A 17,062-nucleotide genomic window follows, 5' to 3' on the forward strand; every position below is an offset into this window, starting at 1 on the left:
AGGATCAGGTATCCCACCTTGATCCTTATACTACAAACCTATTTAGGTTACCACTTAAGGCATGATCCACTTGTATATCACATATACATGCTTAAGTTCACATAAGATAACCAAGGAGCTTTGTTTATTGGATATGAGTAAATGCCAGAATTAAATAACACATATTTTATTCATTGAACAATATGTATCTTTACAAAACAATGAGACTACGAGAGAATTAGGATACCAATCCCAACAAGGAGTTCCCAACTCACTTAGGATTGAGGTCATGTTACCTATGGTCATCTTAGTTAAGTGAAGTCTCTGTCATGAACGACGTAATATAACGAGACTAAACACTTCGTGGTCCGGTCTTATACAAAATCTTTGTATAGGACGCCCCCACTCACATGTCCCCACATAAATGATCAAGATCAGACCATCTATAGCAAGTCACAACAATTGTAACTATTCTACAAAGTAGGCCGCATCCGTAGCGTTACCAGGATAAGGTTTCCCTCATATATCCATATACTATAGACCATTTTGGTTATCACTTAAAACATGATCCACTTGTATGTCTCCATATACATGCTTAAGTTACATAAAATAACCTCGGATCTTAGTTTATTGGATTTGAGTAAATGCTTATAAAATAACATTTATTTTATTAATAACAATATGTTGTTTACAAAATGTTTACAAACTACGAGACTACCGAGAGAATTAAGACACCAATCCCAACATGAATTACATATCAAGCTAATTTATTTCCTTTAATTTTTGTTAATTATTCTAAATAAAAATATATAATAACTTGTATTTCTACATGTTATTAGTTTGATCAGATTAGGTTAAGGGTTTGGTTGATTTTTCAATACAATAAACTTTGTTCAGCAGGGTAACCCAATGGGTAGAGTTCACCGAGTTAAGTGGCAATTAACTAGGCACCAGTTGAAGGAGACGTATCAAACTGCGATGTTGACTATTGAATATTAAAGAGACACAAGGTTGAGGACATTGGGTTGTAGGGGAAATGAGAACGAGCTAGTGCCACGACGATTGGCAAGTGAGATAGGTGAAATTGAACCAACAAACCTTATGGTTACTACCACACTCGTATTATCTTTGAACTCAATAATGAATTGAATTGCTCAATTTTTGGAAAAAGCAACCCCACTGAAGCTGAGAACTCGGTGAGCCCAACCCTTTGGTTTTTGGGTCGGGTTGGTAGGATTTTTTTAACGCCCCTAGTTTTGAATATGCATGTGATTTGTACACATTTTTTAGAATTTAGGTTATCGTATAACCGTATGATTTTTTGTTTTTTGTTCTTAAAAGTCGTGCTTATTTTTTTCACAATATCTTTTATAACCGTTTTGACTTATATNTATATATAATTGAATTCTTAGTTAGATTCAAAAAAAAAAAAAAAACTTGACTTTGATTTTAAAAACATTTGTTAAAAGTAGATAAATAGGAAATGTAACAAAAAAATCTATCGGTAAAAATAGTGTTTATAAACTTAGAGACGTAGTGCATCTTTGATCCTACATTGCATCATTGCTATTTTTAATTTCTAGATAAGAAAGTGTAGAGTGAGACTAAAAATAGGAAAATTATTTTAAATGATAGAACTACTGAAAATATTTATAAATAATAGCAAAATATCACAATTTATCTACAATAAACTACGATAGACTACTATATGATAGATAAACACAGATAGTAGTCTATTGTAGTCTATCGTGGTTTATCGCAATAGACAGTGAACTTTTGCTATATTGCTAAAATATTTTGGTTCATTTTCCTATATTTAAAAATAACCCTTAAAAAAATACAATTAGGTTAGGTATAGATTATTAAATAATATATTATTTTAAAAAAAATCGATTAATTTAAATGAAAATTTTATTGTCTAGAAAAAGTGGTCCATACTACTTTCCCCTTCTTCATTTGTTTTGCTAATGTATAAAAGTAGAAGGATACAATAATTTGCATTTCCCCCCTTGATTTTAGGATGGAAATCAAATATCAATATCAAAGAAAGAAAGAGATTTTAAATGTTTGTATAGTGTATTGGTAATAGTGTTTTAATTTAGAGATAGACCTTTCTGGCCTTGCTTTTTTAAAAACTCATATTAATTATCAAAATTTTAAAACTCCTTTTTCAACTAACTTAATTTGCAAAATCTTCAGTAACTTTTAAAAATGGTTTCCTACAGATCAAGCATATTTGCTAACAAACTTTTTAAAATACTCATTTTTATACTAATTCATATCTAAGATTTATATTCTCTAGTTGGCATTGGCCCCATTTTCTTAATTCTTTTGATAAAAAATTAATTGTTTTTATTTAAATTGAAACAATATTGTGTTTAATACTTTTTATCGAATACTTTAAGGTAAATCAATTTAAATAATTTAGGCTTTGTTTAGTAACCATTTTGTTTTTTGTTTTTTGTTTTTGAAATGTAAGCATATTTCCTCCTCATTTCTTACAATAATTTGCATATTTCTTAAGTACGTTGGTTGAATTCTTAGCCAAATTCTAAAAACAAAAACAAATTCTTAAAATCTACTTTTTGTTAGTTTTTAAAATTTAGCGATCTTTTAGACTATTGGAAAAAAGTAACATATGAAAAAATTGAAGGTGAAAATAACATCTATATGCTTAATTTTCAAAAACAAAAGATAAAAAAAATCAAATGTTATCAAACCGACCTTAATAAATTTGTTTAATAATCATCTTATAAAATATTTAAAACCAAATAACAACAAAACATCACGTAATAATTGAAATATCATGCCCATATGGTTATTGCATCCCTTTTTCCATATTTAAAAATGAAATTAAATGAACACTATTTACTTCATATTATAAATGATTTATAGAGCATAGATTCTACAATATCACATGATTGTTATGTTATTGTGTCATGAAAATGGCTGGGAAAAAATTGTAGTAGTGTATAACAAGAAGCAATTCCATCAAATATGTTGCTACGTACAATCTCGTGTTTGAAATTGAAACGTATTTTTATAGAGACAATTCGAGTTGTGCAAGAAGAAGTAACTACAATTAATGGAGGCAACAAGTAAATATTTACGTTTCAATAAAAGACCTGATTTTTCATGATAAAAAAAGTAAGTGCATCGAAACTAGATTTTACTTTATTTATTATTTATTTTTTAATACAAAAGCTGCAAGGATGAGGAATAGAAAGGAAGGTCATGTCAATTACTACTAAAATTGAGGTCATATTTAATTATTCTTGTGTGAAGTTGTGTGAAGATAGATGATAAAACTAGAAATATTTCTACTAATTGAAAGTTAATGGTTTTTTATTTTTTTTTGACAAATTGAGATTTATTTTTTCTTTTGGGAAAATTTCACCCAAGAACAAGTTTTTCTTGAAGTGTGAGTCATTTTTCAATTTGACTTAGTTTTAATTACATTCCAAATGGGGATATTTTGAAGCATTTTGGTTCAACACACCATGAATTGTGGAACATCTTAGCATAAGAATTGGAATCGGATTTCTATTTAACACTCCATATCTTCTTCCAAAAGCACAACCATATCTCCAAAGCAAGAATTTATTTGGATTCCACAGAAGAAATTCTGGCAAAATTCTCTCAATAAGTTCGAGTCGCTTCACTAATCAATATTATCTCTATCAAGATATGTAGTTCCACCCCAACGTGAACATAATATAGACTATTATGACGTAATAACATTAAGAGATATACTTAAACCATTTGTAAATATAATATTCTTGTGAATTTATTCATTTAGTTGGACATAAATTAAATATGAAACATCAATTTGAAGAACTTTTAAAAGTAATGTAGGTTTACAAACCATTTCTTAATCAATATAAGATATTTGGAAAGGAGGGAGAATACACTCAATCATCTTTCTTTTTCTATACACTCAAGACTAAAAAGTTATGGAATTATTCTCTAATTATGGACTCTTTTAGACTAATTTATTTTATTATTGTTATATTTTTCTTATTAATTTAAAATTGTAAAAGTTAATTTTTCGTTTGTGTGAAATATATATATAAAGAAAGAAAGTTTAAAAGTGTTGACACAACAAATTAAAAAATATTCATATTCTTTTAAGTTACAATATTATACTATTGGCATTTTATATAAGTTTCATTTGAGAAAAACCCATTAAAATTTTGAATCAAAATTGAAATCTGAAATGGAGTGCGGATGTGGTCAACTGAAATATAAAATTGGTATTCAGACACCACCACACCTATTATAAGTCTCAATTTATCTGACTCTAAAAGTAGTTTTGAAATATTTCTAAATGGTGAAGAGTAATAATGCAACTTTTGATAGAATATGGATCGTTTTGAAAAATATACTAAATTTTAGAGTGTTTTTTTTTTTAAATGAACCTATATTATATGTCGTAGATTTATTTGTTACTAATATCAATATTATTTTTCTATTTTGCTCCACTATAAACTATCACAAGTTTTTCTCTACTTTTTGTTTAGCATATTCTCATATTTATAATGATATGACATTATCTAATTTAAACCAACTTGAACTCTACATAAAATGTATTGTAAATATGACAATGAAGAATCACCCTTAATTACTTTTATGTCAAGCATATTTTTCATTTCTTAACAAAGATGTGAGACTATATTTGCATTTATGACAAGAATAACAATAATGGAAGCATAATTATATTTTGGTTGTTTGCTCATAAAAAATGAAGCCCATGTGATCTCAATGCACTGATGAATTCTCTCTCAAAAGGCAAGTGGTACCTCACAAAAATAGGTAACTCAAGAAGAAGGGAATGTTTGAGATAATGAAAAGAATTGTTGTATTTGACGTCAAATTTTAGATGGAAGAAACGTATATGATCTTTACATGACATTAACAGTAAATTTATTTGAAGTGGAAAAGAACGTGACATATAAAAAAGAAAAAATCTGTACACCGGTGTGTTACTTACCACACACACTTTGCTAATTAAATTAGAGAGTGAAAGAGTGTGAAAGTTAAAAAGTTTGACGGTAAGGCTCAAGTTATATCATATGAAGTTATAATTATGTATTTATGAAGAAAGTTGACCTAGGTTATTCCTTAAGGTTTTTGAGTCGCCTTAGGATAGTTAGATAACCTATTGAGCCAAGGGGCGTGCTCGGTTTCATGCTTGAGGAGGGTTGGTCTCGGCCTTGGCTGATGCCGAGTATATTGGTTTGGACCTTAACCTAAGCCAACCCCTTTCCCTAGGCCCATTTTAGTCCTAAGTTGTCACTTCGGCCTATATCATATTTTCTTCCTGATTTTGTCATCCCTACTTGTGTTAGATGTCGATTTATCCTTTGTTCCAAAATCACCCATAACAAGAACTACACTAACAAAAAGCTAAAAAAAATTATTCAATGTGTGATTGTCCTTTTATTTCTTTCCCGTTCATGTGAAATTATCTAAAACTTTCCATCATATATTAAATAATTGGTTAAACAAATCACGTTAGTTATTATACTTTTGATTTTGTTCCATTTTAGTTTCTATACATTTAATAAACCTTAAATGTATAGGAACTAAAATGGTTTAAAATTAATGTTCCCATACATTTAGTCTATGTTGTTAGTTTATTGTTAATTTTTTAATTAAAAAAGAGTTATTATATATCATATTCTTATCGATATATATTTTAAAAATATATTAACATAGTATCTTTTCTTCCCTGAAATTTATTATTATTATTTAACTAATTAAAAAAACATTAATTTTAAAGAACTGAATTTAAATCTTATTATTTAAAATTACATAGTCTGGATTTAAGATTTATTAAACATGCATAACCAAAAGAGAAATTTTCACATATAGAAAAAATGTCAAACTGTTTACCGAAATAGCAAAATAAATAATGATAGACACTGATAAACTTCTATCAACCTCTATCGATGATATACTAGTATCAATTTCTATCATTGATTGTATTAATAATAAATTTCTATCAGTCTCTACCAGTGATAGACTTGTATAAGTTTTTATCACTAATAGATGCTGATAGATTTCTATCCGTGTCTATCTATGATGAACGTGGATAACAATGTCTATCATAACTATAATTAATTTATGTAAATATTTTTCTTATTATTCTATTTTGAAAATCTCCACACCAAAATGATATTTTAACCTAAATAATTTAATAGGGTAAAACTAAACACACCAAATGTAAGAAATGGGGATTCACTTCTATATATAGAATATTCCAACTCAATAGTGGGAAAATTTATGCCACTACCTAGTGACATGTACCACTAAAAAAAAAATTAAACAAATCTAATGTATGATATTAATATTATACAACTTAACAACATTTTTCATCCACATATTAAAGTTTGTAAAGATCATGTATTAAAAAAATAATACTCCATTATTCTTCCTTATATATATATTTTAAAAAAAATGTATTATCTCTCTTAAATCTTTGCTATTCTACTTGTATATATTCATTCCTTCAACTCTCTCTATTTAAAGTGTCATTTGCAAAACAAATTGTGTTACAAAAGGATTTGAGTTTTGCAAGAAATTAGCTCTCTCTTCCTTCCTTTGTCTTTGTCTTGTTCTCAAGACAAATACCCCAAAAACAAAACATCATGCGATCACTCTATACCATTCGTATGGCTGTTGGAGTCATTGGTATTTTCTAATTTTTCTTTTTTTATTTTCATGTTCAAATTATTAATATGAAGAGTTTTAGAACAAATGGGGATTTTTTTTTCTCTCTAAAAACACTTTTTTTCCCCTATTTTGGGTGTTTTTCTATGCAGGAAATGGTGCTTCTTTGCTGCTTTATGCTGTTCCCATGTAATAATATTTGCCAACTTTGCTTTGTTCTTGTTAATTCTTCATATCTATCAAAGTTTTGAGGTTGTTTGGAAATTGTGTTCTCAAATAACGGTTTTTTTGGCTGTTTGGAACAGGAATTTTATAAGCTATAAGCTATTTAAGAAATTATTGTCCTTAATTTTTCATAAATAATTGTTTAACAAAATCTTGATTTAATGGACTAAACGTGGAGTTCTTAAACCATTCATTTTTTTTCCTTAAAAAATTATCAACAAAAATTTTATAAAGTTGGTTTAGGAATTAAAACAACAAATTTAAGTGTTGTGTTTATTATTATTATTTTTAAAAAATATGACATTTGTTCTAATCTGCACAATAGCATTATCATTTTTACGAGGGATTGAATCACATTTTTAAATAAATTTTCTTGAGGGTTTTTTTTTTTTAAATGATTTTGTTTATATGGCAGATTGACATTTTGGAGGGTTATAAAGAAGAAGAGCACAGAGGAATTTTCATGTGTTCCATACATTGTTGCCCTAATGAATTGTCTTCTTTACACTTGGTATGGTTTACCAATTGTAAGCAAAGGATGGGAAAATTTCCCTGTTGTCACCATTAATGGCCTTGGAATTCTTCTTGAATTCTCCTTCATTTCCATCTACTTATGCTTTGCTTCATCCCAAGAAAAGGTTAGTTATTACCAAATAATTACTCGGTTTCTACAATCCTCTTTGATAAACATTTTGTGTTTTCTCGAAAGAATGATCAAATGTGTTTGCTCAAAGTTGTTTGATATACATTTCATTGAGTTTTTAATCATTTTCAATTTAGTCACTCATCGCTGGTAAATGTTAATAAATCACTCGTTAACCCTAAACTAATTAGCAGTTGAGATTTATAGAGGAAGAAAAAGTCGATTTAATATAAGAAAATTAAAGTCTCTACTACCAAGATTTCAAAACTCTAATTTTTTATAGTATAACAAGTAGGTCTATCGCCTGTCAATTTTAATATTCACCAAGTCTCTAAAGTCTAAAGAATTAGAATCGAAAAATGTTAATAATAATGATTTTTCTTAAATAATCATATTCAAACATTTTAATATACATATATATTTTGTTTTTTATTTTTCTTAATAAAAGGTAGAAGATTCAAACCTTTTAATGGATTCTTTACCCAATAACTATAGGTCGTTTTCTATTAAGATTCTATTTGTGAAATTAACTTATTCTTTTTCACGTTTATATCACATCTTGTCAAAATCACTATCAAATTCAAAAGTTTTGATGTGTTTGAGACAACTAACTTAAATGGAATAATAAATAGTTTAAATTCTATAAAAAAAAAATGCACTTCAACTATGTCGTTTCCTTAAAAAATACTCTTACATTTTCAAAAGTTATAATATTGCCTCTAAACTTTCACAAATATCTCAAAAGTATTATTGGAATATAAATTTTTAGAATTTAGACAAAATTTGAGATATGAAATGATGTGGTAGTGATCTAAGAAGAAAATTTAGATGACCACATCATTTTAGGTCATTGCCAGACAATAGTTCTAAGACTTGATATTTGTTTGAAATTCTAAATGATGTCCATTCCCAGGGTAGTTTTGAAACGTTTATGAAAGTTGAAGGGTAATACTGCAGCTTTTGAAAGTACAACGTATTTTTTAAACAAATGGCAAAATTTAAAGATATTTGTTATAATTTAGCCTAATAAAAATCTAATTAAATCACCGATCAACTAAAATATAGTCTATATATATATATTTAATGTATAAGTTATATAGTTAAAGATTTGAAAATAATAATAATAATATATAATGTGTGGAAGTGCAGAAGAAGGTGGGCTTGAGATTGGTGGGAGTTATTACAATATTCTGCTGTGTGGGAATGATCTCTGCTTTTGTTCTAAAAACTCATCATCTTCGTAAGCTTTTTGTTGGATGCATTGGCCTTGTTGCTTCTATTGCTATGTATGCCTCTCCATTGGTAGCCATGGTAATTAACCTCTCCCTCCACGGTTCACTCGGTAACGACGTTTTACTCGTTTTTACAATATCATGTTCGATATAGTTGCTTCATGTTTCTTTTTTCTTTTTTACTTATAAAAACATAATTGTGTTTATTAACTGTTTCTTGTTTCTCTAAGTTTAAGTTTAAATTTAAAATTTAAAAGTAATATTGTTAATAAAAGAGGTTAAAAGTTATATGTTATATTTATTTTTCGAATATCTATTGTGAATTTTATAAAGCTAGAATGATTTTGTTAATATTAATAAGAAACATGAACAAGAAATTTGATTTGTTTTTTTCCAAAATTTGTAAATAATGCTTACGTTACCAAACGATCTCTAAATTTTGGTGCAATTTTTACGCTTAATCACTACAAATGATTTTTTTTTATTTGCTTATCTTTGGAAATTAATTTTTGACCCTCTTTCTTTCTCATGCAGAAACGAGTGATAAAGACGAAGAGTGTAGAATTTATGCCATTTTATTTGTCATTCTTTTCGTTCTCTGCAAGTTCCTTATGGTTGGCTTATGGACTCCTTAGCCATGATCTCTTCCTTGCGGTTTGTCTTTACTAAGCCTCTAATTGATAACTATTTGATTTTTTTTTTTGAAAATTAAGTTACAAAGTCTACTTCCATAAATAAAATTTTAAAATTGATTATTCTAAGCTGAATAATTTATAAATTAAAAAAAAAAAAAAACATTTTTTTTTTGTTTTAAATTTAGCCAAGAAATTCTAATATTTCTTTAAGAAACATGAAAGCCATAAGAAAGAGATGTGATGGAAACAAAACTAAATTTGAAAAAAATAATAATAAATAAAAATAAATTCCCAAATTAACATGTGAAAGTTTGAATGAATTTATTTGCAGTCTCCAAATCTAGTGGGAAGCCCATTGGGAATGCTTCAACTTGTGCTGTATTGCATCTATAGAAACAAGGAACATGAACAAGAAGAAGTCAAGATGGAAAAAGGAGGTGTTGTTATAGAGACTCTGCCCAATTGGGACTTGGAAAAGAATAATAATGAACATCAAATTCCACTCCAAAATACATCCTAAATTTAATGAACTACAAGAGAAAAAATCAATCACCCTCTCTCTAGATGAGTGCTTCCTCTATGAACCAAAAGTACTTTTTTGGATAAAGAAACATTTCATTGAATGAAATGAACCAAACAAAGTACTTCAAATGGCCTATACGTTTAGAGCTACTCGTTACAAGTTTAAATTTAGTTTTGGTCCTTGGAACTTTGGGTGTAATATCGTGTATGACAATGAAAATATGTAGTCCTTTGTATCTTCAGAGTGGATGTCAAATAACTCATTGCAAATGGAGGCACCTCTTCACAAACAGTAACATTCTACAACCTGCCTCAAACCAAATAATATGATTTTTAAAACCCTTACCTTTTTATTTTTATTTATTTAACTTTTTAATAACTACCGAAGTGATTGAGCTATATTTATTTACTAAAACGAGAGAAAAAATTCATGGCATGACAATAATTCAAGGGATCCCACAAACTCTCATGACTCCTCATTCTTATACTTAAAATCAGTTCATGTCACTTTTGGAATCGTCAATTTTGAAAGGTTTGGGATCCCGACCGACCAATCACACTAGTACTCAATCGATATCGGCTGAAACCGACGAGCACTCTGGTCAACTATACCGACATGGTTGGTCGGTTCAGTTTTTCGGTGTTGTTTGATCACCTGACTCAAACTAACTAGAAGTTACAGTGTGACTGTTAGGTAGACCCATTCCTCACCCTCACTCTACTGTGTATGCTTAGGTGTCTTCTTCTTGGGACTTTTAAGGATAATCCTAGAATATGTGACTTTAAAATGATCCAAAGTTTACAACATAAAATCTTGGAAGTCCTTTTGACTGAGTTTTATAACGTCCTCTTCTCAAGATCAAGTAAGATTGTTGTCTTGTTACAACGTTTGTTGATTTCTGTCCATTATTTTTCATTCTCTTACTCATATATAAATAAAGAGAGAAATATTAATGAAAGAAATCCAAAAAGGGTAGCAGAATCACCAACAAAATCATACCTTTGAGTAAGACGAAGCATATTACCCTCGATTTTGGCCAATAGATAAAGAATCCCAAAGCACACTGCAAAAGCCAATGTAAAATGCTAAAAAATGAATAATCTAAAGAGGGGGGAAAAGGTCCATTAGAAATTTCATAATAATAGAAAACAGGCAAAAAGCTACAAAAGGCCATAGAATGTATCTTGGAACCAGTAACTTCCCAAAAACAAGCAAAAATTTGAAACAACAATCATTCAGATTGGGGAAACAAAAAACATAACGATATCCAAATGCGTACAACATAAAAACTATCCACATTTCAGTTTTCAGCAGCAAGAAACAAAATTAGACTACTAAAGAACATTTCAACCAACCGAAGTTCCCACAACATAATGCTAAGGAAATTTTAGATCTCCAAGGTTTTTGCAAATCCTGTTTCTAACATTTCAGAGAGAGTAAATGCAAAATAGATCAGAAAAAGAGTCATGTGAGGGCACTAATCATGCTCATATTATGACCAAGAGGTTTCAAAGTCTTGATTTGCTTCTCGGAGAATTTTCTCCTTTAATTCCTTAGGCTACACCAAAAACAAGAACATAAAAGAGTGACTGACATAACTATCAGAAGAAGGAAGGAAAAAAAAACCAATCAGAAGAACCGAAAAACTTACATGCTTACAAGCCTAAGGAAAGGAAGAAAACTAACCAAATATACTCTGTCATCAGTCTCAGAGTGTCTGGGAGGTTAATGTTGACAAGCTTTTAAAATTGATATGTTAAATGGAATCAGCCTACTCACCATTTTATTCACAGTAGCTGCCTGGAGGAAGAGAATAGTTGAACAAGACAGTTGGAGGAGACAAGAGAAAGCATTTAACTTGGAGACCGAAGACTTAGAGAAGGGAAGGCATAGTGTTTTTGGAATGCGAGTTGAAAGACCAAGTTTTAGTTAACATCCAAACATTTTCCAATTCAAATATATATATAGACACACTGCAAATATAACTTCCACTCATAGAATCCCAAAATTGGCCTTAGCAAGATTATATGACAGTTTCGTAGTAGACTGACTCTGCAGAATCTCTAATTTCTCGAACGAAAACAGTTTTTACAGTCAAGCCAATCTGCACCTTTTCCAGAACTCTTTAGCTATAAACGTCATTGAGAATCAAGTTACAACTGCCATTTCCAGTATGGGAGCTTTCTTGTTGGGACTAGTGAATAAATATAAGACAGAAAACATAAACCCTTTGAACTGTGTTAGTACAATTGAATTGACGAAGCACTCCAAAAGGGGAAGTAAGGACCTCATTCATACTTTCACTATGAGGACTGTTTTCAAGATGAATAAACATTAAGGGCTGCACAAATTCTGGAGGTGAATGAACATGGGAGCCAGTCAAAGGGAGTATATTGAATTCGGAAAACAAACCTTCGAAATGGATTTGGGAACATGGTTAAATTGTGCTATAGAGTTTACATTTGCTAATAGGTGCTCTAAAGTTGCATAAATTGCATTACAGTTAGGATGGGACCTATCTTCTACAGAGAATACATGCGTTTTATTATTTACATTGATCCAGCTACAACCCCGATTCTTTTTCACTTTTAAGCTCCTCAATTGCCTCCTCACATTGATCTTCTCTACCCACATCCCTAATTTAGCATATATATTAGACAGTATAACATAAGCAGATATTGCTTTTGGGTCCAAACTAAGCATCTTCTTAGCCACACTCTCACCCAATTCCAAGTCCATCCAAAACCAACAAGCATTTAACAGAGCTCCCCAAATAACCCTGTCAGCTTCAATTGGCATGCTTCTAATAAATTCTTCAGCTTCATACAGACGTCCCGACTGACCAAGAAGATCCACCACACATGCATAGTGTTCTAAAGTTGGAATCACGCCATAACATTGTTCCATTGAATGGAAAACTGTCATTCCTTCATTTACCATACCAGCACGACTACATGCAGAAAGAATACCCAAAAGAGTAGCTCCATTTGGCAGAACTTTGTGCTTCAACATCTCCTCAAAGACTGAGAATGCTTCAATCCCAAGTCCATGATGCACATATCCATTAATTAGAGCAGTAAAAGCTGCCACATTAGGGAAATAAACACTGGCAAACGTAGTCTGAGCATCACTGATGCTCCCAAATTTTGAGTACATATCTATGAGTGATGTTCCAACATAAACATTCGAATCAAAGGCTGTCTTGATTGCATGGCCATGGAGTGATTGACCCAATTGAATAGATCCTAAGCACGTGCATGCTTGAAACAGAGCAGAGAATGTTGATCTAGAGCGTTCAACCGATGTTCTGCACATGATTAGATAGAGTTTCAAAGCTTCTTCATGCTGATGATTTTGAATATAGCCTGATATCATTGAGTTCCATGTCACAGGATCTCCTTCACTCTTCATTGACTCAAATAATTTGAAAGCTTTATCAATTTCACCGTTCCTGGAATACACAGATATCATAGTGTTTGATGAAATGATAGTTTTATGAGTCATTCTTTCAAATAATCTCTTTGATTCTTCAAGTCTACCACTCATTGCATACCCTTTAAGCATCAAATTGTATGAAACTGGATTTTTTTCTCTTAATTTACAAAAAATTTCTTCAGCATCATAAACTCTTCCTGCTGATATTAGCCCCTCTAGAAGAGAATTTGAATCATTTAGACACGGTCTTTCCATACTATCATAAACTGCCTTAGCAGTGTCAATAGCCTCACACTGACAGTAAAATAAAATCAGTGCACTACAAATTGAATGATCGAAGTGGAATCCATATTTAGTCAAAATCCCATGAACAACCTTCCCCCGACTCAAATCTCTCATTCTCCCACAAGCTCTCACAACACAATCAAAAGTGAACTCATTAGGCTCAACCTCACCATTCATGCACATGGAGCAGAATAATTCCAATGCCCTCTTGCAGTTATGCTCACTTCTTGCATACCCTGATATCAAAGTAGTCCACGCCACCACATCCCGTGTTGGAGATTTCTTAAATAGAACAAAAGCATCATCCATCAAATTGCATTTCACATACCCCACAAGCATCAAGCTCCATAATAAATCATTCTTATCATGCAACTCATCAAAGACTTGCTTAGCTCCACTAATGTCATTAATGTTTGCATACAAATACAGCAATGCACTTCCCACAAGCTCAAATATCTGCAATCCAGATTTCAAAATCAAACAATGAAACTGTTTTCCCTCAGATGTACACCCTGAACGTGCACAAATACTCAACAAAGTAGAAAAGGTCGTCTCATTTAATTTTACATTATTGCAATGCATCCCTGAAGCCAGATTGAGAGCTTCACTATACTTTCCTAATTTGGAGTATCCAGAAATCATGATATTCCATGAGACAACACTTCTTACTGGCATTTCATTGAATAGAGTCCAAGCAAGATCAAGATGACCATTGCTTACATGACGACTTATACAAATATTGGTAGAAATAATATTGGAGTTTTCAGTATGTAAACCTTTACATAGAGTGGGGAGTAGTTTCAAGCAAGCTTTCCAACGATTGTGCTTCCATGTTCCAAAAGATGATGACACCCTCAACATTTCAAATTGGGGTTGAAAGAACACTTATAATCATAGACTGTGGTCATGTGCCTGTTTTAAATAGGACAAAGGAAGCAATTATTAATGTGATTAAAACATGTAATTTATAGTCACGGACCACGGTCTGGTGTGTGTTAGAACCGTCAAGTTAAAAGATAAAATGATCTATAGTATTCTCCATTGTTCTAGAGGCCTTGCTCCCTTATTGTTGACAATTACAAATTAGCAGCAATTGATTTAAGATAATCTCACTTATCAATCATTTGTGCAAATGAACAAAAGCTTCAGTCGACATCACTGGATATACAGACAATAACTGGCTTAATTGATAGAATAAATTAAAGGTTGAGTTATAAAAAAATACACTGAACTTCCACTTTATTAAAAAATACTTTTATTCTTTCAAAAGTTGAAACATTACCATCACCTTTCATAAAAATTCTAAAAACTATCTTAGAGTAAAAATCTTTGAACCTAAATTGGACTTGGGACCTGAAATAGTGTAGCAATGGCCTAAAATGGAAATTTGAATCACCGTATCTAAGACACCGCCGCCACGTCGTTCCAAGTTTCAATTTTCATCATATTTCTAAAGGATTTCACTCTAAGAGAGGGGTACTTTTGAACCATTTATTAGAGACAAAGGGTAATATTGCTTTTTTTTTTTTTTTAAAAAAAAATGTTCTTTTATTACTTAGCCTGCAGGTGAGTCAAAACTCAAAACAGTGGAACCAGAAAATGAGGGTAGAACAAGTAGCACCAATTACTGTATTCCAATTTCTTCCACTTCTTCTAAGGCTTCTCCATTATTGTTTCAGTTACGAGTGGATGATTGTGTGTTAATTACAAGAAAGCTGACCTCTTCCACCCAGTTTGAAGCCTCTGCTTCGCTTTGTCAATGGCGGGCATGAAAACAAGAACTGTGAGCAGAAAAATTAAGTGGGTTTTGTAAATTTTACAGAGCAGAGATGAATATCGTGTGGAAGAGATTTATGCCTGGAAATCTTACTCGTTTGTTGATGTTCACAAAAGCTTCGGACTTCGGAGAGATGAAACGGCCACTGGTTTTTGGATTTCGGGGGGCGATTTTGCCGAGTTAAAGAAGAGTATGAATGGTGGTTAAGCAAACTTTGGATAGATTCGAGTGTTTTGTGCTGCCATAGCTCTGCAGAAGAAGTACCGACTAGCGAGGGTTTTTCTTGGGGTTTTAAGAGGTTGGATCGTTGGAATGGCTTTCTCCTATTTAATTATTGAAATATCAAAATCAACATTTTTTTGGGGGAAATTTTCACACATACAGAAGATAATTTGAAACTATTTACGAAATAGCTAAAAAAAAAAAAAAAAAACTAGATTAAAATTTTGCTCTGTAAACAGTTTTCCTTTATCTTTCTATTTTTAATATTTCCTTTTTTTTAATCTGAGTACTAATAAATAATTGAAATATTAAAATAGATTTGTACATTCACCAAATTGTTAAATAATAACTTATCACATTTACATATTATTTATTCTTTTTGTGTGTGTGAGAAGAATGAGATGCCTAAAAATTTATGCATATTAGGATGTCTCGAAAAAAATTTCTAGTGTTATGTTAGTATATACTAACTTCATTAATTATTTGACACGTAATTAAATGATTTATTAATTTATTAAATATTTATTATGTGTACCTCACATAATTCTTAAAAGCTCCTTACGTGACAAGTAATAAATAAAGGTGGTACGAAAAGTTTTCGATACTATCGTAATATTAGAAATTTCCTCAAATACCCAAAAGTATTCATTATGAGATGTAAAACTTAGTTTGAAAGTTGAAAAGTATCTATTTATTGGTTTAGATAAATATATGTTGATAACGACATTTCATTGATGTATTTGTATAATTGAAAGAGTTGTTTTTGAATATAAGAAAATGAGGCCACTTATTTACAAATATAACATAATGTTATTATGTATCATTTTGCTATAAATTGTTTATCATCTTTGTCGTCTTCTTCTCTCACATTTATCTTTTTTTCTTCTCTTTCCTCTCATCTTATTGTGGGCTGAGCATCAAATCAATGATCCACCTTCAATGCTCTCAATGTTATCGTCGATATATCTTCAAAATCATCGTCGTCGTTCATCTACAATCATCTGAGGGCATTTTTTTGTGGAAGGGTAGAACAAGCCTACCATTCCATAACATATATGGTGAAAAGTTACAACATTTCTATTCGTATGATAGACATGTGCAATTTAAAGTATCACTAACAATTAAATTAAGGATAGAACACAACATCTAACATGAATAAACTCACCATCTAACACCAATCCATTCCTGCCTCTAAAATTTTTAACCAAATATGTGATTGCTACATCATTTGAACTACATTATCAACCATTATGGTAAAAAACCTATCGATACTCCAATTTTCTAAGCATTTTTCAATTCCTCTGCTTATTGTATCTCCTTTATGATTAGCTATTTGAAAAAAGTTCAAAATTCTTTTGTGCAAATTCCAACCATATAATTAATATTTTACATTGAAGTCCATGTATCGGTTGTTATACAAATTCTTTGTCCATT

General features: G+C 30.6%; 2 protein-coding genes across 6 annotated transcripts; one reads left to right on the top strand and one right to left on the bottom strand.

The window, feature by feature from the left end:
- The first annotated feature begins 6,465 nt into the window (after nt 1-6,465).
- LOC120067165 (bidirectional sugar transporter SWEET3b) lies at nt 6,466-10,150 on the top strand. 2 transcript variants are annotated; one of them, XM_039018634.1, is made up of 6 exons: nt 6,466-6,672; nt 6,804-6,840; nt 7,292-7,514; nt 8,669-8,830; nt 9,286-9,405; nt 9,718-10,150. In XM_039018634.1, exons 1-6 carry the CDS (start codon nt 6,630-6,632, stop codon nt 9,904-9,906), a joined length of 774 nt encoding a protein of 257 aa, XP_038874562.1. In that variant the 5' UTR covers nt 6,466-6,629; the 3' UTR covers nt 9,907-10,150. The 2 variants fall into 2 exon arrangements, with proteins under 2 accessions (XP_038874562.1, XP_038874563.1); XM_039018635.1 differs by lacking the exon at nt 6,804-6,840 and having other exon boundaries at nt 6,516-6,672.
- On the bottom strand, nt 9,859-15,739 carry LOC120067164 (pentatricopeptide repeat-containing protein At2g13600-like). Of its 4 annotated transcripts, none has more exons than XM_039018631.1 (5): nt 15,500-15,739; nt 15,350-15,410; nt 11,689-14,541; nt 10,909-10,972; nt 9,859-10,215 (listed from the first exon to the last, which is right to left on the bottom strand). In XM_039018631.1, the coding sequence occupies exon 3, from the start codon at nt 14,488-14,490 to the stop codon at nt 12,289-12,291; it is 2,202 nt and encodes a 733-aa protein (XP_038874559.1). In that variant the 5' UTR covers nt 14,491-14,541; nt 15,350-15,410; nt 15,500-15,739; the 3' UTR covers nt 9,859-10,215; nt 10,909-10,972; nt 11,689-12,288. The 4 variants fall into 4 exon arrangements, with proteins under 4 accessions (XP_038874559.1, XP_038874560.1, XP_038874558.1 ...); XM_039018632.1 differs by having other exon boundaries at nt 11,596-14,541; XM_039018630.1 differs by having other exon boundaries at nt 10,909-14,541.
- Nucleotides 15,740-17,062: the final 1,323 nt, after the last annotated feature.

The sequence above is a fragment of the Benincasa hispida genome, chromosome 12, assembly GCF_009727055.1.
Source record: "Benincasa hispida cultivar B227 chromosome 12, ASM972705v1, whole genome shotgun sequence".
In the NCBI taxonomy this organism is placed as follows: domain Eukaryota; kingdom Viridiplantae; phylum Streptophyta; class Magnoliopsida; order Cucurbitales; family Cucurbitaceae; genus Benincasa; species Benincasa hispida.